The sequence below is a fragment of the Lagopus leucura genome, unplaced genomic scaffold (genome assembly GCF_019238085.1).
Source record: "Lagopus leucura isolate 7727_CA_CO unplaced genomic scaffold, USGS_WTPT01 Super-Scaffold_100044, whole genome shotgun sequence".
Classification (NCBI taxonomy): Eukaryota; Metazoa; Chordata; class Aves; order Galliformes; family Phasianidae; genus Lagopus; species Lagopus leucura.
This window is the reverse complement of record NW_024962291.1, coordinates 3,961,391-3,988,718: the sequence shown is the minus strand read 5'-3', so window position 1 is coordinate 3,988,718 and position 27,328 is coordinate 3,961,391. Positions and strand designations below refer to the sequence as shown.

General features: G+C 44.8%; 1 protein-coding gene across 1 annotated transcript in view; it reads left to right on the top strand.

The window, feature by feature from the left end:
* The first annotated feature begins 331 nt into the window (after positions 1-331).
* Positions 332-27,328, top strand: part of PTPRJ (protein tyrosine phosphatase receptor type J) — a 65,090-nt gene continuing 38,093 nt past the window's right edge. Inside the window, exon 1 of the mRNA XM_042884588.1 lies at positions 332-429. Within this exon, the coding sequence (XP_042740522.1) occupies positions 358-429 (72 nt within the window). The 5' untranslated portion in view covers positions 332-357. The remainder of the gene's footprint in view (positions 430-27,328) is intronic.

The window sequence follows — 27,328 nt, the reverse complement described above, 5'->3', positions numbered from 1 at the left end:
CAGCGCGCGGACAGGACGCAGACAGCTTTCGGAGAGGTCCGTCCGTCCCGCAGCGGTATGGGATGCCGGGAGGAGGTGCGTTTAGGCCGCGGGGAGGCGGCCCTTCCCGCCGCCGGCCGCCCCGCTCGCCCCCACAGCCCGCCCCGCGCAGGGCTTCCCCCGGGCGGCGGCGGCTCCCGGCCCCGCCCTCGGCCGCGCAGCGCTAGGGGGAGGGCGCGCCGCCGCCGCCGCCGCCTGGGAGGGCGGCGCAAGGGTGGTTCGCCGGGCGGTGCGGGGCGCGCGGTCCGGCCATGTCTCCGGGGGAGGTGGCGTCGGGCTGAGCGGCCGTGCGCGCGGCGGGGAGCGATCTCCGCTACCATGAGGCGGCTGCCGCTGCTCCCGCCTTTCCCTCTGCTGCTGCCGCCGCTGCTGCTGCTGCTGCCCGCCGAGGTGAGACCGCGGCTCGGGGGTCGTCCGAGCGGGGCGCAGCCCGAGCGCCGCACCTGCCCCCGCGGAGAGGCCCGCGGCCGGCGGGCAGGTGTGCGGGCGGCTCGGGCTTTGTCCCGCCGGGGCCGCCCGCGGAGAGGCCGGGGGGCGCCGCGGGGCGGGCCGGCGCTCACCTGGGGCCGGCGGCGGCCTCTCGGCGGGGTCCGAGCCCCGCCCGGCATCGCGCTGAGCGGCGGCCGCCCGCCGGCACCGGCGGGGATGCGGAGGAGGCGGGAGCCGGCGGAGCGCGCTGCGGGCGTTCGCCTCACCTCTCCGGCGGCTGCGTTACGGACGGCGGGGAGACGGCTGCCGTCCTCTCGCTCGGTATCGCAGCCCGCTCCGGTCGCGAGCCCGCTGCTTAATCAGCGATGTCGTTCGCTCTTCTCCCATGCCGGCGGTGCGTGTCGCCCGCTGGGCCGTGGCTTTCAGCGGTGATTTGGGAGTATTCCGCAGACAAATGGTGCTGGGGCACGGAAGGAGGGGACCTGGCGGCGGGTCGGTCCGAGGCCTCCCTCAGCACGGTGCTGTGCTTCAGGCCTCCTCCCTCGGTGCCGGAGCGCGCACGGACCTCTCTTCCAACAGCACCTTTTGGTGATGTGAGTCGTGGTCCCTTGCCAGGCCCATCGCGGCTTGGCACAGACCTTTGCCCCGCACTCTTCCCAGCTGATGACTTTCTAACGTTGGCACTGTGACCGCTGCAAACTCTGATGTTTCAGGGATCACTGAACTTTTGCTTCCAGAAATGTTGGCTGGGCTGCTTTGCCGCAACAGCTTCTTCTACGGAAGCGTGAGCACGTTGGGTACCAACCAGAGTGCTTGGTAATGTGTGGTGACAGTTCCCCCCGGCTTATATTTCAGTCCCACCCTGACAGTCACAGAACAAGATGATACCACTGCTCTATTTTAGGTATTTTTTCCCCAGTCTCACATTGGTACCAGTTCAGGATTACAGACAGTGTGTATCCTAGATCATTGCTTCCTCCTTGTGTTTCATTCAGCTCGAGCATCTTGCTTTGTAGTAGATGATGGAACACTGTAGTTCTATCTCTGCTTTGCTGTTGCACCAAGCCTGGAAATCCTGCTGTGGTCTGACAGTGCTGAAGTCGACAGGTTTTGACATCCTTGGTTATGATGTTAGGCATGTACCTGTGAACATGAAGTCTCGTGCCAGGAGTCTTCTTGCCAGACCTGCCCTCTTGATGCTGGTCAGCACCTTAGGAAGTTTTCATCCTCAGGAGCAACTGCTTGGTCTCCTGAGGGAGATGGAGGGAAAGTCCCTTAAGGCTTGGAACTAAGTCCTTGCTGATGGCATGGTTGTGAAAAATCACTCACCTGTTTGAAATACCTTAATTTCAATCTGGCACTTGTAGCTGGGAGAGGGGTGGCTTGTGTGGAAAAAATGCATGTTAGACTTATATAATCCATTAATGCTGACAATAAGGGTGCAGAACAAAACTTTGGAGGGAATGATTGCTCGATGCATGGTTGGTTTTGCTGCCCATTCCATCCAAGTGCCGCTCATGCGGCTTTGTCCTCTAAAAGTCAGGATGGCATCTAATAGCGCGTAGTCTTTCTCCATGTGGTTGGGTTCTTGGCACAGCTTGAGACGGATGTCTGAGCTGGCTGATGTCATTCATGGTGTGCTGTTTGTGCAGGTGTGGGGACGTGGCCTGGGGCTACCTGGGGAGTTACCCAGCTGATGGCTGAGGAAGGCAGCAGCTGGTGGGACCGTCAGGCACGTGCCATGAGCAGGCTTCATGCGTTGCCACTGAGAACTTCCTCCTTGTCTACAGCCTCCCTGCCAGCCCACGAGAGGAAAGGCAGCGAGTCGGATGGCTCAGCTGGATCTGGCCTCCACGTTTCCTCAGATGACAGCGGTGGGTTGATAAGGGGACAGCACTCCTAACACAGACAGCATTGTCGGCCCAACGCACGCGAGGGCCAGGAAACATCCCGCGCTGTGGAATGGCTGTGTCACAGCAGTTCCTTGGTGGTGTGACAGGCATATGATCTTTCTGTGGTGTCTTATACTCCAGGATAAGCATCTTCCCTATTTTTTTCTTTCTTAAAAAGTTACAAAGTAATGGTCAAGGTTGGAATTTCTTAAAACTAAAAGCAAAAGAAAGGTATCTTGCTTTTGCTTTCATGGGAGCTAGTGATTTGAAAATGGTCCTGTTAGTGATATGGCAACATAATATTCATTGCTCAAAAGTAGTAGACTTTTAAGCTCCAGCATTTTTGTTTTTTGTTTGTTTGGGATTATAAATACCTTTTATGCAGGCCTCATCGGCCTGTTCTTACAGCATATTCCCTGCACAGATACTCTCAGTGATGCTGCATGAGACCATTGCATAGGACTATGATTTAATTGCTGATCTAAATTTCCAGCTGAGGGATATAAATGAAGCACCATCGTGTTAAAATGTGCACTTGCTATGCATGTGTTGCACATCAGCATTTCTTTCTGCTGTATATTGGTTGTTGTTAATCATCCTTGTTGATTCTTCTCCTTGATGGAAATCTACCTTTTAGCTTCGTACAATTGTTCTAGGTAATCCTCATCGCATGAAAGAAAAACATGTTAAAAATAAGTGCTCTTTATGAAAATATTTAGCAAATGTTTTGTCATAGTTTTATCTATGCCCCATCCCTGGAGGCATTCAAGGCCAGGCTGGATGTGGCTCCGAGCAGCCTGGTCTGGTGGTTGGTGACCTGCACATAGCAGGGGGTTGAAACAGAAGATCATTGTGGTCCTTTTCAACCCAGGGCATTCTATGATTCTATGATACCTATGGCTCATTTAGAGTAAAAGAGTAAAGCTTGAGAAGTGTAAGGCTGCCTACCTGCTGCTGTGGACAGACTCCCGAAGTAAAACCTTTAACTACCACCATTAGCACACAGCTCTGGGCATCCCTGGTCTGGAGACCTGAGCACGTCTGGAGCCAGGCTGTGTAGAGCAGAATGAGAAGCTGTGGCTGTGAACTGTGCTCACTTGTGTCAGAGGAGCTTGGAAATGTACTTATCTGTCAGGACAAGTTGTTTTCTGTACTGACTGATGGTTGATGCTGAAATGCACTTCCATTCTTGTACTATGCCACAGCATAGCTTTGTTTCAAGATCTTCTGTACATTCAGAACAAGAATAGACAGTGTGATCACCTTCCGTAGTACACAATAAAGGTGCTGTTTTCCATGTGGCTTGGATATACGCAGTGCCTGCATCTTGCAGCACACTCAATTGGATTCCAGTACTTGGGTTTTAGTCTCCAGCCAGCCACACACAGCAAAATATCATCTTCTGCATATTTGAGATCTGAATTCAGGCCCACAGTGGAAATGTTGTCTGTGCAAACAGCCACGCTATTATTAGTACTTCCTCAATTATGTGAGCTACATGCCAGTCTTTGTTGAGGTTTTTCATGGCATGTAAATTTTTTTGGTTGGAGCTACTAAATATGAGAGAGAAAAATTGCTACTGTTTCAAATTTTTTGGTTGCTTACTGTGTAAGGCTGGATTTTACTAATCCATACCATTTTAATTTGTGCACCTCCATCTTCCTAGTAAAATTACAGTGTATGATAGGACGAGCATTTCGACGAAATTGGGAACCAGGAATTTTCATGTTTTTGGGCATGAAACCCATCTCAAATCTTTTTTTTTTTTTTTTTTTTTTTCCCTTGCTTCCTTGCTTATTTAAAAGAAAATTCTTTCTGTGAGCAAAGCCATTGAAACAGCCAGTTGCTGCACAGCTGGTTGCTAGCCTGATGTGACTGCTTTTTGTCAGACTCCAAAATTTGAATCTAAATAGTACCCTGAACATCATTGAAGGTCACTGCGAGGATAAGAGGAGCTAGCTGATTTTTCTTCAGCAGAAAGAGCCTACTGCTAGAGAAAGAGATCCTTGCCTTAAATAGAGCCATCAGTAGGAAATTAGATTTCAGCAGGAGATGACTGCAGAGGAGGACTTCAATTGTGATGGGATACAGCAAGTTAGTGTAGGTGAGCGTGTGCTAATGCAGAACGTTAGAAAGCTACGTGTGGGGAAGGAGGTGATCAGGCATGTGCAGGAAGAGAAGAACAAAACAGATGCACTGCTCTGGAAAACTGCACCAAGGCTTTTCTCTGAGTGCTTCCCAGCTGTTTCCAAACGTATCTGCAGCTAACCAGGCTCCTATTAATCCAAAATTGCAGGAGAAAATCCAAGATCAAGTGGGAAAGGTCTTCCTGTAATCCAGCAAAGGACAGACACATACATGTGGTCGAAACAGAGTTGGATCAATGAAGTCATGGCTCATTTAGTTATCTTCTGAGCTGCTGGTGGCTGAAAAGGCAGGCAACACAAAACTGCAGCAGTCGCAGTCTGATGCTGTTGGTATTTGGAACCTCACTGAATGTTTTTATGGTTGTTTTTCTACTGCCACCAGTCAATTAGAAGAACCTGTAGTGATTAGAAACCTGTAGTGCAACTGTCACTCTTTTCCCACTGAGATACTCTGGGCCATGTGAGAAAGCCTCTGTCTCCACCTGCAGAAATTAGATACGTAACAGAAAGAAAAAGAAACTGTGCTTTCATCTGCACCTCAGAGTAGTGGAAATTGTAACTACAGCTAGATCTAGAAGTAGGAACCCCAGCTGGCACCTGCTGGTGTACCAGACCTGTGGGGGCTGTAACTGGTCTTTGCTTAACCGTGCTCCATTTGTGGGCAAGAAGACTAAAGCCTGCATCTGGAATGAGCCCTGTGCTGGGGCGCATCAAGGAGTTTCCCTCTTCCCTTTCTTTGTCTTCTTCTACCTCCCTTTTGTGTGCTTTTGTTTGGTGTGCTTCTGCCTTTTCTAACTGACTCATACGGTTTTAGCCCAACTAAATGAGTAAAAGAAATGCCCAGAATGTCACTGATGAGTTCTCAGTGTACGCAATGTTTTGGTTGCATCTCTTAAAAAAATGTTGGGGTTTTCTGTTTTCTTTATTGGAAAGACTTTGTGGTCTTTTGGTTGATTGGTTTGGTTTTGTGGTGTGCAGGATAGTGCCGTCTGCATACCGTAGTACTGTTTTCTTCTAACTGTGTGCCATATGGGCCAGAGACAGAGCATAAGGAATAATGTATGTGAAATTCCACCCCCACTAAAGGTAAGAAACTTTTGCTTCTGGGCCTATAAAATCATGAAGGAAAGACCTGACCTTTGGTCTGAAGCTTTATTGTAAATTGTGGCCTGTTTATTGTAGCCTGGTAAACAGATGCAGTCTCTTAGCTCTCTTGTTTGAGAGAGGGGGGCATCTGGTTCTGCCTCTGTGTGTTGCTCTCACCTGAGCCTGAAGGTGCTGCAGCTCTGCTGCCTCTGCTCAGGTGAGGGATGTGATAGAGCTGTCTGAGAGCTTTTTCTTGTTCGGATTTTATAATTTGTATCTAAAACACAGATGATTCTGTGACGAGGTGCCTTTTCAGATTAATTATTTACTTCCTTTTGGCAATATTCTCAGAGGTTGGTTTTGTTACCTGCCAGCCTACAAAGAGTTGCAAGTTGAGCCGAGCCTCATCAGGAGTGCTGCCTACAAAGGGGTTATTTGTGAAAGGCAGCTTTTGTGAAAAGTCAGCCCATTCCTGTTACTGGGAAACATAGCTTGGAACATGTTCTAAGGGCTTCAAGTGTGTCTTCTGGTGCCTCTGCTCATATTGGTTCAGTGGGATTATTTTATGCTGCATATCGAGATGAATCTTTTGTTGTTTTAGGACATGTTATTATGGGTGGGTGGTAAGACAGGGGACGATCCATACATCTATGAAGAGCCCTGGTCAAGGTTATGCCAACACAGCTCTTGCTTGTTTGCTGATGGTTTGTCTCTGCAGAGGGAGGTGGCTCTGGAGAGTGCTTCTCACAGGAATGTAGGTGACTTTTGTTTTTTCATTCCCCATTACTGTGCAGGTTAAGTTGAGCTCTCATTATTTCCTCATGTGCTTTGATTCTGTTAACTTAGAGCATTTTAATACGTTTCCATGTTTATTTTCTTAGGTACACACATGAGCAGGTCACTACTGGGCACATCTATACCTGCATACCTGATTTTGAGTCTTTGCTTTCAAATTATGATTTCTAAAGTCTCTGTCCCTGGAATCGTAGAATCATAGAATGGCCTGGGTTGAAAAGGACCACAGTGATCATCTAATTTCAACCTCCTGCTATGTGCAGGTCGCCAACCACCAGACCAGGCTGCCCAGAGCCACATCCAGCCTGGCCTTCAATGCCTCCAGGGATGGGGCATCCACAGCCTCCTTGGGCAACCTGTTCCAGTGCCTCACCAGAGCCCAGCAAAGGGCAAGTGGGTGCCCAGGATCGGTTTGGGAATGCTCTGCTCTCCCTGTGAGACAGGAGGTTGCTACCAAGGTGATGGGACAGGGGGCTGGGGCCAAAGAAAGGTATAGCTGGCTGTTGGGGTGCACCAGTCTATGTAAACAGCATTTTGTGTGCTGGCAGCCCTCTTGACATCAAGATATAGCTTTGGCTGAGAAAGCACTGAGCTTTCTCTACCCTCTGTGGTGCAGGCGGAAGATGTGCATGTTGGTTTTGCCATAGCAGAGCGTAGCTGTGTGACTCAGCCCTGCACAGCGTTGGGTGTGCCAAGGTTTCAGCACACTTTTGAACGTTAAACTGTGACGCTGTGAAGAAAACCAGCGTGAGGGGAAAAACACGGGTGCCTGTGGTAGGCATTACATCTACGTATACGAAATTGTGTTGTGTCAGTAAGGAAGTTTAACGGCAACCTGGGTTTTCCTTCTCCTGTGATTGTGCTCAGTTGTTCTCGCTCGTACCGTGGGAGCTTTATGTACTTACAGATAATCAAAGAGGAAATAAAATGATGTTAAATCGGCAGGATCCTTTTAGGACATGAAATTTAGCTTTTATTATTTTTCTCCAGTGAGAACAAGCATAGGCATCCTCATGTTTTCTTGATGCCGCCCGTATAATCATCCATCTATAACAGAATGTAGACGTAGAGGATTATTGGCAGCATATGGCTTCTCTGATATGTGAATTACGTTTTCTAAATCCTGGTTTTCTTTCAGCCTCCTTGCAGGATCAGACACTTCCAGTAGCAGGCTTAGAGCTCCATACAAAATAACATCATTGCTTCGGGTCGTGATACCAGTGCAGTGTCTTTTTGCAAAGCAGACTGTACCTGATTAACTGAGTTTCCCTTTCTATAGATGTGTAGTTTAATGCAGTTCTCCTCCCACGGTCCCTAATCTTCAACCAAACAAAAACCAACCAAACAAAAAAAAGGCCTTTCTTTGGGGAAGTTCATCGTCTTTATTTCAGTTTGCATAATTCTTTCTGAGGGGAATTCACCTCTGCAGTGTAGCTCTGCACAGCTGGGCACCAGAGGAAATAAGCAGTACAGTGCTGAGGTCAGGATCTAGCCTTTCTAGCTGCCATGCAGCAGGCACATGAGGTAGACTCAGATTGCAACGGATGTATCTGACCACTGGAGAAAGGAGACCGAGATCTGTTGCATGAGATAGACAACATGACTATCTGCAGAATCAAAATACTTTCCTCTTTCGGACTCTGCGGTTTGAATCATAGAATCATAGCATCACTAAGGTTGGGAAAGACCTCTAGGATCATCGAATCCAACCATCCACCTCTCAGCATCCAATTTCTGGAAATATTTCTGAGATGAAAAACAGGGAAGGTGTTTTTATTTAAGTGCCTAATAGACAGGATGGTTATTTTTTACTTATGAACTTTGAACCAGTTCTGAAATTCTCCTTTCAACAAACTGAAAGCGCGCTGTTGAATTGGATGTGTTCTTTTGAGTTATCAGTCATAAATTAATTGATCCACTCATATTGTCACATCTGCATCAAAATATTACAAACTGTTTTGAAGTTCATGCAAAGCATTCGTACACACTGGTATTATGAATGTGTTAACTCGAGTTCCATTTTAAAATACGACTGTGGAGAAGGACAAGTGTAAGATCTGGAATTAGATCTGTTGGCTCTTTGTCCTTTCATCTCTGTGACAATACAGGTAATTGTATGCATTTAATAAATCTCAACAATACTTTCCTTTGTCTCTGTTTAAAAAAATCCCTTTGTCTGTGCCTTTTATCAAGGACTTCATTTGAAGATGTTAAAACTGGGGGGAGATATTTAGAAATAGAAAAGCTAAGCAGCCGACGTATAAAGGAAATTTGCTTTGAATCCATTTGCAAAAAGGCATCTTCTCCAGCTGAACAATTACAGATGAAATATTGTTCTAAAGAGTTCAGCTATTCCTTTATAAGATTTTCACAGAATCACAGAATCACCCGGGTTGGAAGGGACCCCAAGGATCATGTAGTTCCAACCCCCCTGCCTAGCAGGGCCACCAAACATACACATTCATTTTAATGGCCAGTGTCCTCTGGCATCGCGTCAGTGTGTTTGTATCTCGTCGTCTCTTTCTCCAGTTGTAATTGGCTTTTCTATTGCTGGGAGGTAGCTGATGTAAAAATATGAATGTTTTAACACGGGGTATTTTTATGTGGATTTGAGACGATGTAATGAAGGCGTAATTGCTTCTGTGCCTTTATTGTGAGCACGTGCCTGATGCCTCTGCGGCGCTGCGAGTTCTGATCTCCGCTTTGCGCTCCGAGTAAAAGATCATCATTAAAGCAGCTACTAACAAGGTTCTGTATTCCTGAAATGAAAGCTTAAAAATGCTTGGGGGAAAAAAAAGAAGTAGTTATCGTTAACTAACTTTTTAATTGTATAGCCTGCTTTAAAAAAATCTCCTCAACCAGGCCATGTATGCTGTTGATGATTATAGCACAGAATTAGTTTATTGTTTTCTGTACTAGGCAAACTTTCTTTTTCTTTCTTGCTTGCAATATTTCAGAAAGTACTGGCACTGCTAGTGAGAGTGTACGCGCTGAGCTCTAGCCAGCAGCAAATATTTGCAGGTGGATGCAATATCTGGAACCGCCTTAAGCGGTACTCATTTCCCACTACTACAAGACAGACCTATGGTATGTGGTTTAACTGGTATTTAACTATTGTCTTCTGACTCAGTCTTCATGCTTTTAAATGCTGAACTATTTCCTGGTTCTTTGGGAGAAGAATACGCTGCAGGATGAGTGAACAGAAGGCCAGAGATGGCAATTAGTGACTACGGAGCAAGCTTTTCCTCTCTTCACCACTGCAATCTCCTGGTAAAATGCATCCTAGGTCTCCTTATGGTTGGGAATTCACTGCTAAAGTGAATATAGAATAGTTCTTTTCTAAATATCTAGAAGTTTGAGCAGCCTACAAAATTAAAATACATTTTAAGTGTCCCTTTCACTTGTGCTGTTTTGTTGGTTTTTTTTTTGTCTTGCAGGAAGGTACTGCTCTTTCATAGAATGAATCATAGAATCATAGAACAGCCTGGGTTGAAAAGGACCACAATGATCATCCAGTTTCAACCCCCCTGCTATGTGCAGGGTCACCAACCACCAGACCAGGCTGCCCAGAGCCACATCCAGCCTGGCCTTGAATGCCTCCAGGGATGGGGCATCTACAACTTCCCTGGTGGAAGTTCTGAGTGATTCACAAAGCAGCCTCCCCTCCATCCTAGCAAACCCACTGCCCCTCGCTGTGCTGTTATGAGGCAGAAGGTCATTCCCCATAACCTTTACCATGCTCTGTAAGGTTATGCTTAGATACGAAATTCTGTGCACTGCATTTATGGTTTGACCTGTGAGGGGTGTGTGCTGTGCTTATTGCTGTGCCTGCACTTAGGACTGCTCAGGGCAGCTGACACAGTCGCTACTTGTTTATTTTTCAGCTCCTTTTAAAGATAAGAATAGTAAGTTGCAGTGTTCAATTCTGCCACAGACCAGTTGCTGCCAATGATGGGGTGATGCCCTGCACTCCTGTTTCTGCGAAGCTGGCTGCAGAAATGAAATCTGAGATTCTCTTGGAAAAGAAAAAAGGGATGTAGAGAAGAAACTGAGTATCTTATGTGCTGAGGTTCATTTAGAGTCATTTCTGCGTGCGGTGTTTGTTACTGCTGACTTCAGATGGCTTCATTTCAGCTGTGTTCATCTGAGATTTGCAGTAAAACCTGGTAAGCTGAACATTGTGTCTTCTTATATGAAACAACATGGGAAAGATAAGAGAGAACCAAACTTCAGTTTTGAGCAATAGCCTGTTAATATTTGCTCTATGGAAACAAGACATTTGCTGCTCCCACTTCCCAGGGATGTTGTAGGACTTCTGAAATCCTGCTAGAGGTTTGTGAGTTAATGACTGAGATCTCCTGGGACTTGTGGTAGGGTGTGATGTCCACATTTGTCTGAGGGCAGAGGAGCTGCTCACCTGCCCTAGAGGGTAGACAGGATGCTTCCAGAACAATGCAACTTGTCATTGCAGGCTGCAAGGAAGTGAGAGATGATGCGGTGCCTTTCCTTCTGCCAGCTGAGCAATCTACCAGCATCTGAAATGGCTCTGATTTCCAGCTGTGCTCTGTCGGTTTACCAAATTGAGTTTCACAGTCTTCCATGTGTGTGGGTTTAAGCTACCCAAGCTCTTGGGGCAGGTTCTCTGAGCTGTGCCTTTGTAAACCGAGGCAAGGTTTCCCATGACATAATCTCCAGTTGCTGCTCGTTGTATCTTCTCTTTGCACATTCCTCCCCCTGTTTGTGCTGGCTGTGTTTTGGAGGTTGTCGATGTTGCGTTCACAGGTAGTGCTAAAAGATCTCAGTGATGTTAGGACCTCTGGCAATAACTTCTTTAAAATATTTACATATATCTTTCTCAGCTGCTGGGTGCATGTAGGAAGTGAGCATAGTACCCCACTGCATCTGTCTCTGCCAGGGTTCACTTCTGCCATGAAATGAGAGCTGAAGGAAAACAAAAATCTTTGCTTGCACAACTTCCTGCATCCTACGAATACAGTATTCCCTTTTGGTCATGAATGGGTTATAAATCGGACAAAAGCTGGGTTGTAGGGTCTCGTCCCATTCTTCTCTGAGTGAATTGGTTAATTCTTGTGGCTTTGTAGATAGGAGAGGCATTTCTTGCAGCAGGCGCAGATGGGGAAGGCTTTCTAGTGCTGTGAGATAGACATTCACCTCTAGACACAGAGCAGCCTGTGGTAAACCACTCGATGCCCTGGAAAAGGGGATGGGAGCGTGACTGAGACAGTATAGGACCTTGGCAGGCGCTCAGTGGCCTGTGATGCTGAGTCTGTCTTGGAGCAAATCTGAGCTGTGAAACAGCTCCTCAGAGCAACAGGGACAGCAAGGGGAGGGGAGGAGCTGGGGAGCAAACTGCACCTGCAAGCCTGTCAGATCCTGTTGAGGAATGGGGGCAAAGCCAACACCCGTTATACTGAAATGCTGGGAAAATCAATATGTTGGTGGCTGTCATCAGACTGCTCTGGCTGCAAATTGTGTGCATTGTACATAACAAACAAACCTAGTTGTTGCCTTTGATGGCACTGCTAATGCTTCTTTTCGCTGAGGAAGAAAACCCACGGTTTGTTTACGGGTGTCCTGCAGCACAATAACCAGTCTGTGGTTTGTAGGAATTGGGTAATGTTTGCAAGTCTCTGGCTTGAGATGTTCCTATCCCTGTTTCAATGCATTGAAGGGAGCAAAATGAGAACCAGGTGTGGGCACAGCTGAGGAAGCGTATGGGAAGCTAATTGAGTTTGGGCATTAGCACTATTTCGACATGGCTATCTTGAAGAAACCAAGAGCAGAGACAGAAGTTTCTGAAGAAGAGGAAGTAGGTTGCTGGGGGAGGATGATGAGTAAACACAGAGCGGCCACGAGGAGCAGGACTTCAGGAGCCTGCGTAAGTTAACAGCGTGCATCAGCTGTTGAAGCAGTGCCCAAGTATGTGCCGTTTCATTACAGAGAGCTGAACCGTATTCATTTCTGAAATAAACTGTCCAGTCCTCCCCTTCTTTTTAATTAGTTCCTGTTGCGATGAGACATCCCTTCCTGAAATGAGAGAGAGGTAAAATTCAACCCCCACCCACAGCCCTTGGCGCTGTTGACAGCTGTGATAATATGACACTATTGCCTGTAATTTGGATACTTCTTAAAACTGGTAGGAAGCATTTCTAGGAAGCTAATGCTGAACTTGTAACCTCACGTAGAAGAACCCCACAAGTCGTGTGCTGCTTATTATAACATGTTGGTGGTGATCAGTAGCTGCTGGCAGTCAAAATCTCCCTGCAAAGAGTGGGGTAACCTTGCTTATTGTTTTGGCAATGCATATGTAGGCAGTCTGTTCTAAGATACCTGAATTTGTGTTGTTTTTAAGCATTCATCTAAACGTGAACACAATCTGCATTTAGGGAATGCTTCTGTGGCAGCAAAACCTGGCACAAAGGTTAGAGAAAGAATTCAAGCTGCCTATTTAGCTTTAATCGGTACCCTTCCAAAGGGTGGTGGCAGGGCACAGGGCTTACGCTACTCTCTTTCAGCCCCACTTCCCTGCCTTTGCTCAGTGCTAGCCCTCTCATCAGAGGGAATTGCTGGGGAAGCATCAGCCTGCCAGGATGCAATCTGTGATAAAGATGCAAGATATCTCTGTGCAGCTCCCCTAGTATGGCTTTGCCAAGAAGCAGGGCCCCTGCTTTTGTTTTAAAGCAGCTTTCAAACTGAGGTAAGAACCAGGCTGGTTCAGTTAAGAGATCTTTGCAGCTCAGTGGAAGCTTGGTGAAGCCAAGCCGTAATGATGCCCCGCCACGTCCCAGAATTCAGATCCTTTCTCTTTAAATCCTGTTATCTGGGCCTGATAACCCTATTAAGGCTTAAAGGAAGTGGAATCTGGAGCCATTCTGTAAGATCTTTGAGTTTTCTTCATGCAGGTACAGATGGTCATGTAGCGGTAAGCTGGTTTCCAAACGAAACACTCATTTCCCCTATGTCTTCCTTGTGTCTTTCCAAGTGCAATGAGTGAGTCATGTTGATTGCAAATCCTTCCCCAGTGGCCTTCATCTTATATGCTGTACCTTGTTAAAAATTGTAGAAACATAACAGTTTTTTTTATTTTAGTATTTTTGTCAAGATGAAACTTCACTATTACATCTTTTTAAAAAGGCTGTTCCTGAGAGTCAGTCCTGTTCTTTACACCTCTCTCTCTCTGTCCTCTCCTGCCCACACCTCAAATCAGGTTTGAGTTCTGTGGGTGGAGCGGGTTTTAGTGATGTGGAGGTGATGGATGGTTACGTGCCATGGTGAAGACGTGGAAGGAGTGCTCGTGCTTGTGACAGAATAGTGTTGTTGCAGAGCTTGGATTGTAAGTGCGTGTGGTGTATAGCTCAGCTTCTGTCCAGATTTTCTCTTGAGCTTGTCTTTATATTTTTTATATATATGGTTAAATTGGTGTTTATTTAACTTGCTCAGGAGGGTGATCTAAATGAAAGCAAAAATGGCTGTGAACCGTATGCCTTACTTTGCAGCCAGCTCTAATTAAATTTGTTTCTCCTCCCTGATTTGTTTCCCTCTTTGTGTCCGCTAGACTTTTTGTGTGAAATTCCCATTGTTGTTGTGATGCAGTTCTGTTTTATGATCTCAGAGTCCACTGTGTGCTGGTCAGAGAAGCCATAAAGCGTGACTACAAATGCATTCTTCAAATGGTAGGTTAAATATGACTCCAGCAATTCCTTCGGTCAGTATTTTAGAGTGATAATGGAGATCAACATTACTGAGCCCTCTGGGAATGTGTCTCTTCATAAGAGTGGAGAACGAAGCACTGGAGAACAGGGGGCTGTGACAGTACAGCTGGGGTGTGCTGAGTTTGTGCTGCTGTCTAATTGTAGGAGAACCCTACTCCTCTTTTATTGTTCTGCTTGAAAGTGATTTTTGGTACAATCAGTTCAAAGGGTGTGTGTGTATATCTGTGTGATCATATATACATGTGTTTGATTGCCAAGAAATGAGCCCTTGGTGTGAAGTCATTCAGGTTAGTATTTAGTGTTATTTGGTAAGTATTGACTGTTGTTTGAGAGAGGCTAAAGGAAAAGGAACTGTGTGCTGAGATAAGCTGTAGGAGAATTAAAAAAAAAGAAAAAGGGGGGGGAAAATAAGGAGATGTACTTGGCTTAAAACATGTCCAACCCTAAGGTGATGTTTTTCAGGCACTGGGATTTTCCTTTCCGAATTCAGATTATAAAGAAGTATTTTTTATTTGTTGGGTCTGTGAAATAACAGAAAAGAGCCATAATAGTAATACATTTAACTGTTCCCAAAATACACATTTCAATTGTTTTACTTGTCCTTTGTGTTTAAAGAGGAACCTTGTTATAACAGGTTTTAACTTCTACAGCTGATTAAGGAAAGATTAGTCTGACAAATAACTGCGTGATTAATTGCAGGGGGGGAAAAATGGTAAATTAAATGGAGAAGTGCTGGATTGCGTTCACGTTAAGCACTTTAGCAGGAATTTTGTCTGTGGAGAATGGCAGTGCTATTTCTCTGGGTCTTCTGTCTCTGCTCAGTGGACCTGGGTAGGAGATGTTCATGTGCTCCCTGTCTACCCACATCTCTGCTGGCAGTGTGAACACCAGAGGCTTTTCCAGCCCCAGCTTTGCCAGTGCTGGTGTGCCTGCCCGGTCACTGGGGCTGCAAGCATAGGGAGGCTGCTGTTAGAGCTCAGTGGGCGGTGTGTTGGCTGAGCAAGGTGTTGTCTGCCTTCAAACTGCTCTCTGTGCCTTCTGGTTGTGCATCTGCTTTGCTATAACGTCATCTTTCTTTTGGGCTAGTTATGAGTTTGCTTCCAAATACATACAAAAATACATTATGTTGCTTATTTAAAAATCTTTCTTTCCAGAAGGCCCGTGCCAAGCAGCAGTGTGCCGGGGAAGTCCACTTGTAACCAGAGGGAATTTGTTCTTAGCAGAATTGTTTGTGAGTGAGCAATGGAGATGGTGACCTACAGGGTTTATAAAATGTGGGAATCTGTCTGTCTGGCCAGAGCTATAAATAAATGAGGAAGGCTTTAGGAAGATTGTCAGTTTGATGCGCGTTATTTTGTTTCGGCAAGTCTCCTGTGCTTCACAGGCTCTGTTCTGTGTGTGCTGCTATTTATAAACGGGCGGAGGAAGAGTCTCTGGGAGGGGGTGATTCACAGACACAAAATAGGGCCATAAACAATGTTAACACTGTGGCATAATCTGATAAAATCAGAAACTTGGACAAAGAGTGCAACGCCATCCCTCACTGGGGCTGTGCTGTGGCAGCTCGCCCTCCCCTTCCCACTGATCAAAAATACCAACTAGTTTCATTTCCACAGAGCCCAAGTCATGGTTGCCCATGCTGGCTGCAGAGGGCTGGGGTTTGCAGTCAAGTGTCAGGAGTCAGGGCGGTGAGCAATGACACCGAGTGTATGCACAGCCTATGTAGTTCAAGGTAGCTTAGTTACCTCTGGGACTAATATAGGTGCTTTATTTCCTTCCTCCTCTTCATCTTGATCGTGGTCATTGCAGCTTTTCTACAGCAGCACTTGGAGATGTTATTGGAGCTGAACTGTGAGGCACAACATAAGCCACGTGTGTGTGTGTGTGCATTGTTTCAAGGCTGTCTGATGGAGGGGAAGTGACTTGGCAAGCTTACCCGTGCTGCAGAGCCTATCCTAAAACTCAGGGCTCACGTGCAGGCTAGTGCATTGCCAGGGCTGTGGTATGTCCCAATATGCCCAGCAAGTAATAATTCAGTGAGCTATGCAGGAGGGGTATGTGCAGAGATGAAAGGAGAAGACTGCAGTGCAGGAATTAAAGATGAAATTGTCTGGTGGGTGGAAATCTCAAAGTGCTTCCTACTTGGAAGCCTGTTAGAGCAAAATCAGAAAGGTATTTCTGAGCTTTCAATCCACAACAGAGATGAAGAGTGTATATTTTTATATAAATGGAAAAAACCCACACAACCAAATAAAAATACAGACAGCAGTGTGCACCCATCATAGGCAGGAAAACCCCATCTTGTGCTTTCTCCTATTATGGGAAGGGTCATTGTTACTTTTTCTGGTAAAGAATCCTTTTTTTTTCCTTTTTTTTTTTGACGTCTGTGGGAAAGGAGAATAGTCTGAATTGAGTCTTTGAGATGCTGTATTACAGAGAGTCACAGAAAATGTACTATGCAAATGACTATCTGCCTTATTAGATGCCTCAATAGAGTTCATTGTCTCAATATTGCTATTATTGGAGATGGATGGACACTACATGATTTTTACCATCAAGCTGAAAAACTTCAGTGTTAGTCTCATTGCTAGGGTACTAACAGTGCACTGCCTTAAAGGAGAGAATTGAATTAAGGGGATTGAAGGGTCCGTTGCTTTGTCCATTTTAGTTTGTGTTTCACAGACTGTGCATCATTTTAGGGGGCCATGACAGCCGGGGTTGTGCAGCATAGGCCTATTTTTTTTCATCTTTCACTGCTAATAGAAAGCTAACTCTTTTATGGAAAGAAAGTCTGGCACCTGCTGTGGTTTTGACTGATTGCTGTCATGGTGTTGGCTGGCAGTGATGCTGGCACCTTCCTCAGGTGGATGCCGGCTCAGTACCAGCTGGGCATCCTACAGAAGGTGCTGCATCCCCAGTGTCAGCAGCTCAGGGCTGTGTTGCTCTTCTTTGGCTGGCTCTGTGCCTGGGGTGCTGCTCCCAGCCTTTCGCCTGAGCTGGCACAGAGCCTTGCTTACTGCCTGGGGCAAAATCTAAACCCTGAGAGCTGTTGAAGTCAATCTGTCGGATGTCAGAGACTGCATTGGCCAGGTCTGTCCTAAACCTGCTTTTGAGATCTTGCTTTGGATGTAGAGAGTTGCATTACAAACAGATAAGAATAGTTCTGTAGGTCAGGTGCTTGACTTTACAGCTAACCCACGTTGTGTGGTGTGTGTTTGGTTTTTGTTTTGTTTATCTTTTTCGTAATCCCTCCTCAAGCAGACATGGCAGGAATTTCAGCTATGAAGTTTTCGGAGTGGATGGTCAGCAGTACTTTTTGTTTTTCCTCATGTAAGTTTCCTTTTACGCTTTTGTAACTGCCTTGATGTGTTGCATCTGGCTACCTAACAGAACGGGAATTTCAGTTAAAACTTAGGCTCAGGGACTGTATGTTTGGCATGTCTGTGGCCCATCACATTAGTAAGGATCAGTCATTGAGCCTGCAGCCTAATGGGATTGGGCTGGACTGCTGTTGACTGTGGGAAGATGCATCTCCCACGAGCAGTTTTGGCTGTCTTAAATCTAGCCTTTTATTCATTTCCTTCTTGGTATGGGTAGGGAAACAACCCAGTTTCTGCTGCTGCTGCTTTTATTGTTTTGTTAATATGCATGAAAGCTAATATGTAACTAGAAGATCCACAGGGTAATCAGGAAACAGTGACCTTACCTTGTGTTTGCTTTTCTTTTTGGAGAGCTGGAGGAGAGGCTGTTACTCATTAAACAGAAGTTCCTGACAGCCCCCACTGTTGCCCACGAATAACCAACTGGCTCCATTCCTAATGTCTGTGAAGGTAGCACCTGTCCTGCACTGTGAATTAATAACCGGGGATTTCAGTGAGTACACACAGTGTGAGCCACTGAAAAGCTCATGATGTGCCAAGCATACAGACGTAAGATTATGCTGAATTTGGAGGCTTTGTTTTGTGTGATTAGCTCACTGTAGAACATCCTGGGCTACATTCTGCAACCTGTGTGGGTATCACCTAATGCTGGTTTCCTGTTAAAAATGACAGCAAGAAGCCACTATGCTAAATTCTCGAGCCTTTGAGGTGAACTTATCCTTTCCTTCTTTTACCCCTCACCAACGCTAACAGTGGGTTAATGGCTCTTACCTCTCCTTTCCCTTGGTCTTTAGCAGAGCTGCTTATTTACTCTGAGATCTGCAATTGTTGAGCTAGTTAAATCTGCTCCTTAGTTGTCTTTAAATGTTAAGATATGAAAGTTTGTAAGGAAAAACCTAAGCTGCAGAGTAAGGCATATCCTGTTCAAAGTATTAGTTCAGCATGGAGTATATTATCTAGCTTTCAGTATTTCAGTGTAGTTTATGAATGTTCAGTCGTCTTTCCTTCCTTTTAAATATATGAATATCCACTCAGAAATTCTTCTCTATTTCACTTTTCCATTTCAATTTTCCACCCCCAATCTTGAGAAGCTGGTTTAGTACAAACATTTATACAGAAAGAGAGATGAACTTACCAGTGACTGCTGTAATTTGTCTTCATGTTTTCACAGAAGTTTTGGATCTCTCTCAGTACAGTTACAGCTTCTGGAGGTTAAGTTATCACTTGGAGTCGTGTGTTTGGGGTTCTTTTGGATAGTGTTTAAGCAGTAACTTCACATAAATTTCTCTACCACCTAATCCAACAGATGTGAAGGAGTCAAATAGCAGCTGTTCTTTTTTTTTTTTTAATGTTGCTTTTATAGTGTTGTGGCTTCTAGCATGATGATTACTCAAAGTTCCTTAAAAACAAAGCCAACCAACAAGCCAAACAGAAAAAACCAAACAAACAAACAAAAAAAAAACAACCAAAAACCCACCACCACCTACATCCTTCTCCTGGAGCTTATCGGCAGCACTTTGGGCCAAGTCAGGGTCACATTTGGTCTGCACTCGTGTTGCATATGTCAGGCACTAAGCAGAGAAGGAAGAAAATACTGTAGGAAACAGCCAGATATATCTGTAAAGTTGGAACTCTTTCTAGAGCATCAAATATGAACACGCTGTCCTTTTCAGTATCTAAAAGGAGGATGTAAGAAAGAAGGGAACAGACTCTTTATCAGAGACTGTTGTGACAGGACAAGGGGAAATGGTTTCAAGCTAAAAGAGGGGCTTTTTAGATTGGACGTAAGGAAGATGATTTTTACAATAAAGGTGATGAGTCACTGACACAGGTTTTCCAGAGAGGAGGTGGTTGCCCCATCCCTGGAGATGTTCAGGTTAGGCTGGATGGGGCTCTGAGCACCTGATCTAGTGTAGGTGAACCAGACGGCCTTTGAAGGGTCTCTTCCAGCTCAATTGATTCTGTGATTCTATGAAAATATTTTAGCAGGTTAAAATGAGAAGAAAAAAATCCCAGTTGTTTGTGCAGCTTCTAAGCTATAATTCTGTTCATACTGAGTTCAATGACCAGAGTGTTATCTTGTGTGTTTTCCCTCTGTCAATGGAGGGAACTTTAAGAATATGCTGTAATAAAGATTTCAGTAATATGATTTGTTTGGCAAGTTGAGCTTTTCTTCCACATATTCTTACTCTAGAAAGAACACCTTGTTTTTGACTGACTGCATTGAGCACATTTACCATTTCCTAGAATTGCTCATAGATCTATGAAGGGATCACACAGAATCACAGAATTGTAGGGGTTGGAAGGGACCTCCAGGGATCATCGTGTCCAACCCCCCTGCCAAAGCAGGTTCCCTACCGCAGGTCGCACAGGTAGGCGGATCCAGTATGGTTATTTCTCCTTTCCTTTTTTTTTTTTTTTTTCTTCCTTCTTCCCTGCTTTAACGACTTCTGCGCCCTTCCTCTTATAATTTATGTTTCTATTTTCAGTGCCTCTACCTGCCCCAGGTGACATTTCCTGCCTTTCCAATGGAAGACCTTGGGTCTGGTTGTCTGGGGAAGTGTGCTCTTACATCATTTGGTTAATGACAGTAGGAAGTAGAATTCTTGGCTCTAATGACAACTCACTTGCCTGTTCCTTTTCTGTGCTAAAGGAAATGAGTTGTTGGTTTTCTTTCTTTTTTTTTTTTCTTCCCTTTGCTGCTAGCTTTGCACTTCTGCATGTGACTTAATTTTTTCTTCTTGCAAAACTGGGTTTTCTTTAATTCTTGAGCTTGATCTGTTGAATCTTAGCAACTTTCTTAAGTCTCCTTACCAACCAGCAGTTTGGAAATGACCTGTAAAGCAGGGAAAGGTAAATGACCTCACCTTGTCTTTGGGGCTTTTGGATCTTCCATATACACAGAATAGCGAATTCCTCTCCAAGCCCTTGGTGGACCCCAAATGATTTGTGTCCAGTGCTTGCTATAGATTCATATTTTGAATAAGTGTTGCAGGAAATAGAATGATTGCTTTCCTCTCTGGGAAAGGGGGAGATCCTTTGCAAACCTCGCTGCATTACTGAAGTTAGATGGCAAGGGCAGTGGGTGGGAGTGTTTTTGCCAGTTGTGGGCAGAGTTCTCAGCAGAAAGGTGCCCTAGGTGCTGTTTCTGGGTGTTACTGAAGTACAGATGTCTTATTTGCATTGCAGGGCAAAATAAAAGTTGTTGAGTTTCCCCCTGCCTTCTTCAAGTTCTGCTGTTCTGAGCTGCTCTGCTTGTCACCTCTGCTAATATTACTGTCCACAGGAAGGAGGGCAGTTTATTTAAAACCAAGTTATTCGTAGAAGTTGATTTGTGCTGTATTTATGACACTTACTTGAGGAACGTGTGATACTGCTTCTGTTGTGAATAAAACTCTACCAAGCTCTATGAAAGAGTGGTATAGGTTATCAAATACTACATTTTCCATCATGTGAGTCCCAGCTGGTTTACTCATTTCAATTGGTGGTGCTGGCTGAGGGATTATTTGTTCCTGCTTTGTGAGTGAGGGCAGTCCTTCCAGAAATGCCTTGTGCATCACAGTACTGATGACAATAAACTGAGTTGTTTTCACTCACGTAGCTGGAAAACAGCACTTTTGTAAACGATCCTTCTAAACGCATATCTACACATCTAGAAGTAGTGTACACTAGTAGCTATGGCAAGAGGAACTCAGTGACTGGATCTGCGTGACTTCAGACAAGCACTTGCCCTGCTTCTGGCCTTCAGCTGCGTTACATAGGCAGAAGAAGAAAAGGAAGGCAGGTAAGTGAGGAATGAGTGGGTTGTAATAGTGATGTTTTTGAGATGCCCGATGGACAAAGGACATGCCTTCCTGCAGCGGGTGCAGTTTTTTCCTTTATGTTTGCAGAAACAGCTGAGCCAATCTACACACCATCTACTTCCCTGTAGTCACCCAGTGACGTGCGCTGCTCTCGTTCACTCTGCTGGCCCGTGCCTGACCCTGTGTCAGGCTGATTTAGATAACTACTGGCAGAGAAGTTTTCTGCTGGTTGAGCTCCTTAAACAAGCTCACCATGTGCTCAGGTGAGTGGCAGTGAATGTGTTTCTTGAACTGACCTTCTGCTTCAGCTGCTTAGCAAAAAGTTGGAAGGACTGGGACCCTTCAGTGTCTTTCAATGAGTATATTTTCCATTCTTGTTGCTGCTTGCAACTGCAAACTGGTTACTTGGAGTTCACACAGAGGTCAGAACATGGGAATCTACTGGCAAAATCATTTCTTCCTCCTCCAGTTTACATGAGGGAATTAATTTTTGTTTCTTATGTTGTTTATTTTACCCACAGACTGTTATCTGTTTCCTCATACACATTTCATTTCTTTTGAGGCTTAATATTCTTCTTGTCTCAGACGTTTATTACACATTTTAACAATAAAAAGGGGGGTGTTTTTTGAGTCTAATTGTAGTTCTGCTGGCAAGGAATTACTGCTAGTTAGGAGACTAACAGGCCTCAAATTCAGTTTTTACCAGTTAGTAAAAGCAGTGAAACATGCTACAGAACTCCATGCAGCTCTGACAGTCTTTACAGCACTGTTGTCTGATGTTTTGTCAATGTTCTGCCTGTTTGGGCCCATTTCACCTTTCTTCTGTATTTGTCTGTACCTGTAGATTTTCTTCCCTTTACAAAGGACCAGAAATAATGATCACAGATTGGAGTGGGAAGAACAAAACTAAACAGAAATTACTGTTGCCACCTTCCACTTCTTGCCTTTTTTTCCTACAGTAGTAAGTGCCCAGCCACAGCGTTAATGACCAACCTGTTGCAGAGAAGTACTGTGCTCTGTTGTTCTTCATGTAAGGAAGCCTTTGTAGATGTAGCTGGAGGTTAGATTGCCTATCTGGGGCAATGTTCACCTAATTTCAATTATGAGATTCCAGTTATTTAAAAAAATCAGAATGAAAGTAGTTTGTGTCCCAAATCTTTTTGGATTATGAGAGGAAATAAAAGCAGCAGATGTCTCTCTGAGTGTATGCAGACTAAATGTGTTGCTACATAGGAGTTTACACACAAATCTGATGATGAGGACCTGTTAGTCACACAAATGTTTGGATGTTTACCCAAAACCAGGGAAGCAAACAGTTCCCAGCTCTGCTACAGCCCTTCCAATATCAAACCCAACTCCTCCTTCGGTGTGCTGCTGCCTTATGGTGTTTAGGAAAGAGAGAAAGAGCTTGGCACTCATTTCTCAGTGAATTTTGGTGAATCCTGTGCTAAAACTACTTGCATTCCCCTATGCTGTTCTTCTTTCCCTCTTCTCTGTCATTTTTCTTCTGAAATTGATAATGAATTGGGAAGTGCTGCACTACCATCCTCGCTCCACAGCAAAAACAGCAAAAAAGGGCAGGAAAATGTCTAACGACCCATGAAAGCAATAATCCTTGTGAGCAGCTGGTTGGGAAAATAGTTCACGTGTCCTTCTTTTCAGTGTCTGGAGTGACTCCGAAAGTGCATGGCACAAGAGAAAGTCAGTGCAAGCACTCGATTCTAAGTTCTCCTTGGTGTGCATCAGGACCTGTGCAGCCGATCAGAAAAAGCTCAAGGAGCTTGTGGCAAATCTAGATTTGTTCCTTGGGTAACAGCTACATGTTTGGGAAAACACCCTGAGCTCAGAAGTCTTAGAGCTGATGTTTTGCTTAGCTCTATCATCGATCTTGGGAATTGTCAGGAAAAACTGAAAAGGGCCACTCCTGATGTCGTTAATTTCCATAATTTGTCAAGGCTTGAAAACTTGCTGATTTGTGCTTGCTGATTAGAGTGAACAAACAAGTTTTAAGTTGCTAAATTGTAAGGTCCGAGCAATTAATACACGTAGATATATTTCCAGAGGCTTTTTTTTCTTTTGCTTGCAAAGATAACAAAAATTGCCTCTTTCTGTAACAGCAGTGATAGAAATCTTGCTTAAATAAACTGAAATGAAATACAATGAACCTTTTAAAAACAAAGCGTGGAAGGAAGGGGCAGCAATTTATTGGCTTTTTGTGTTGATAGCATGTTAAACAGACAAGCAGGGAGCAAGTGACTTGAGAGGGCTTAGCTCATGGTCTAGTTCAATGTCTTTTCTTTCAAGTGATACTGTGTCCTTAAGGAATATGAGTTCTTTTGCCTGGATGCTATTGAAGGCCTCTCTGCTAAGAAGCATGCTCTGGTTAAATGCTGTAGAAACTGAAAGTTGTTAAAATAGTACTGTGTGGTTTGAATGTGATGTTAACTGAAGTTCCTTTGCATAGAGATCCTCTTGGCTTTGGTATCTGGCTATGGTCAGCAGGCCAGTTAGATATATTTTTACTTAACTCCTACATTGCTGTGCTTATTTTGTGTAAACTCTTCTTCCTATGATACAGCCATCGTACTTCCATATGTAAATCTTTTCATGTCACACTTCTGTGTGCACATAGGTGAGAAGAACAGTTCTCAGGAGCAATTCAGCCACACCATTAGATGATTTTCAATTGTAAATCTGAATTGATTGAAAAATAACAAAACAAACACAAACAGAAGCACCCAAAAGCAGGGTTTGAGTAGAGTAACACTTCAACTTGTATTGCAAACTATGCATTTAATGTACCAGCCACCAAGGCACCGCAGGTAGAAAGCTGTGGCTCTATTTGGGGCAACCACAGGACAGCTTCGTGGCCGGGGCCGGAACAAAAGATGCGTCAGTGTTTTTATCACAGGGAAATGCCTGTGCTCTGGTGCAGGGTTTTAAGCAGTATGCTTACTCTGGAGCTTAATACGTGAAATGGCATGTTCAAAAAGCTTCTTTAGATTTCAGCTTTGAAAATGGTTTGGTTTAGAGCGTTGTGGAAAGCCACAAAATTAGCAGAGCAAATAAAGAGGAAACAGTGCTGACAGGTTTCTTTTTCTTACCATAATTATTAAAAATACTGGCTTGTTTAAAAAAAAAAAAAAGAGCTTCGCAGTAATGGCCATAAACTGCAGCAAGAGAACCACAGCAGTAAAAGAAAATCTTGATCTGTCCTCATGTCCAGCTTGTCAGAGGCTGAGTGAAACTCACTTCTACAGTAAGCCCTAAGTTAGGAGGGAGATTACTTGTATTTACTGTACAGCTTTTGGGAAAGGAGAAGCCGAAGCAATGTTTGGATATGATGAAAGCTGGTACCCCCAGAATTTGGTTTGTACCTGGTGCAAAGTCTCCTGCATGTCACTGGTTCTTTTAATTATCGTTATTTAGAACTGAAATATATCTAGTGCTGTAGTTTCCTTCCGATGTTCCTTTGCCACGTGCTCAGTGCCCAGCAGCTTGCAACTGTTTTAAGGCAGACTGTTACTTTAAGAAAGACCTCGGAAGTTGTAATGCTGAAAGCTGCAGGCTGTGTGACATTGGGTTACGTGAGGGAAATGAGGGTCAGAGAGGTCCTTTCTGGATAGGTTTCAGAAAAAGACATTTCTAAGCAATTCCTACTCTTGTCCCTGAGAAAATAAAAGCTGCATTGCCTGCTGCTTTTGCCTCATAGCCAAAATGTTCTGGATCTCCTGACACTTGTTAAAGCTTGCTAATCAGCCCACTGGTCAGCTTGTAAACGTAAGGCAGGATTTAAGTCTCCTTCTACCTGTAAAAGGAAAGGTGATTTAAAAAAAAATAATAAAAATGCAGGCTTATGTACTGAATGCCAGCTTTGCTCCCACCCAACTGTGTGGAGCTCACAGATTCCCAGCTGGCCCCCCAGCCTCTTGCTCAGTGCTCGTTCCAGTCCAGAGCCGATTCTGGCCAGCTTCAAAGAATGTACTTCAAAGGCTTTTGGCAGATGCAGAGCAGCATGGGCTGAGGTTGTAGTTTCCAGCTTCAGCTGAACTAAAGAAGTCTTGGCTTCTTGGGAGTCCTGTTTTATTTTCCTGTTACTTACTTGATGCAGAGCAAAATGTAGGCTGCTTTTATGAGAAGCGTAAGGGGTGGCAATCACCCTTCACTTGCATCTTGAGGGAGAAGAGCTGCTTTAGGGTTCCTCCCCACAAAACCCAACAACCTGAAGCCAAAATTTTAAGGCAGGAAGATGCAACAGAGCACATACTGAGTTGCACCTGGGTAGGTATGTCCCACTCTGGCAGAGCAAAGGAGCTTGGAATTCAGCAGTGGAGAGAAATTCCTTATTCCCATTTCCTCAATATATCAGGATCATCTTTGTAACTGAAGTGCAATACTTGATCCTGCCATCAAGGGATTTCATTCTCTCCTTTTTTTTTTTTTCTTTCCCCCACCAATGAAGCTCATCTGATTTTAACTATGATATATTCTTATAAAGCTCTAGTTCCTCTTCTCAGCTTCCTGACATCTTTTCAGCAACTTCCTATAACTTTAGCAACAATCAGCCCCAGAGAAGTGGCATGCATGTCCTGCAAAAGTTGCTTACAGTATTATTGGGAAATGCTGCTTATTCTGGGTGTCAAATGTCTTCTTGCACAAGGGGAGATTGTAGGTTGTGCTGGTGAACTTGTTCTGGAAATCTTGAGCAAGCTAGAGGTTGGAGCAGCCTTCTCCTCCTTGGACAGGAGTGATTCCCTGTGCAGCAGGGTGGGACCTGGGTCATGCAGAACAAGAACAGGACCTGTTGTATCTTCCTTCCTTAAAATCCTGGTTTCAGGTTGTTGATTTTTGCAGAGAGGGACCCTTGTTCTCCTCAACCCTGGAGCATATGTAATGTTTCATAGAATCATAGAATGGCCTGGGTTGAAAAGGCCCACAATGCTCATCCAGTTCCAACCCCCTGCTATGCGCAGGGTCGCCAACCAGCAGACCAGGCTGCCCAGAGCCACATCCAGCCTGGCCTTGAATGCCTCCAGGGATGGGGCATCCACAGCCTCCTTGGGCAACCTGTTCCAGGGCTTCACCAACCTCTCTGAAAAACTTCCTCCTAATAATGTCTGCCAGTGTTCTTGATATAAAAACAATTCTGGCTTCAGCTGAGAGAAGCAGAGTAACAGCGGTGTTGGGAAAGATTCTGAAAATTCTCTTCATAAAAATAAGGTGGGCGAGGGGAAAAAAAATAGTTTTGTGTGAGGTACTCAGCATCCTTCATGTGGAGACACAGAAGTATGTCAAGTGCAGACCTTAGCGTGTTTCCACATCCTATGGTTTCTCAGTGTTAATGGTTTCCTTTAAGGCAGTGTCCCTGGGGTGTGGTGTGGTTAGTGCTACATGCTTGCCAGGCTATTTGTGTATTTAGAGCCTCTCTCTTGGCAGTGTGCTGCAGGGGAGGACAGTGGGGGAAAAATGCTTGAAGTGGTCATTTTATTCTTTCCCTGTTATTCTAAAGCACATCTCTTCGTGAAGGAATGAGAAGTGGTGGCACCTGCAAAAGCTAGAACTTTACTGCTTGGCCTGAGTATTCATCCAGAACCAATAGGAGGAAAAAGAAAAGATCTCAAATGCTGATTAGATCTTTTTTTTTTTAAGCCATAAATACTATTTTCATATGTAAATACTGAACAGATTTTCTTCCCCTCTTTATGCAGCAGCCATTAGAAGAGTGGAAGCTGGGAGCTAAGAGCCTGATCCTGACAAGCACCATGTCTGCCCTTGCAGCCAGAGCTGGGGATGTTTGTAATTCTCCACCCCAGCCTGGCATGTGCCACTGGCTGGGACTTGTGTGCTGGAAGATATTATCAGACAGGAACTTTTGATTCATTTTCATGAAGGAAATTTAAAAAAAAAAAAAAAAAAAAAAAAAAAGGAAAAGAAAAGAAAAAAGAAAGAAAAATCAGGGAGTACTGGCTCCAGTCATATCGCTGAGATCTTTCATTGTCTTAGTCTTGTTTTCAGAAGCCTTGA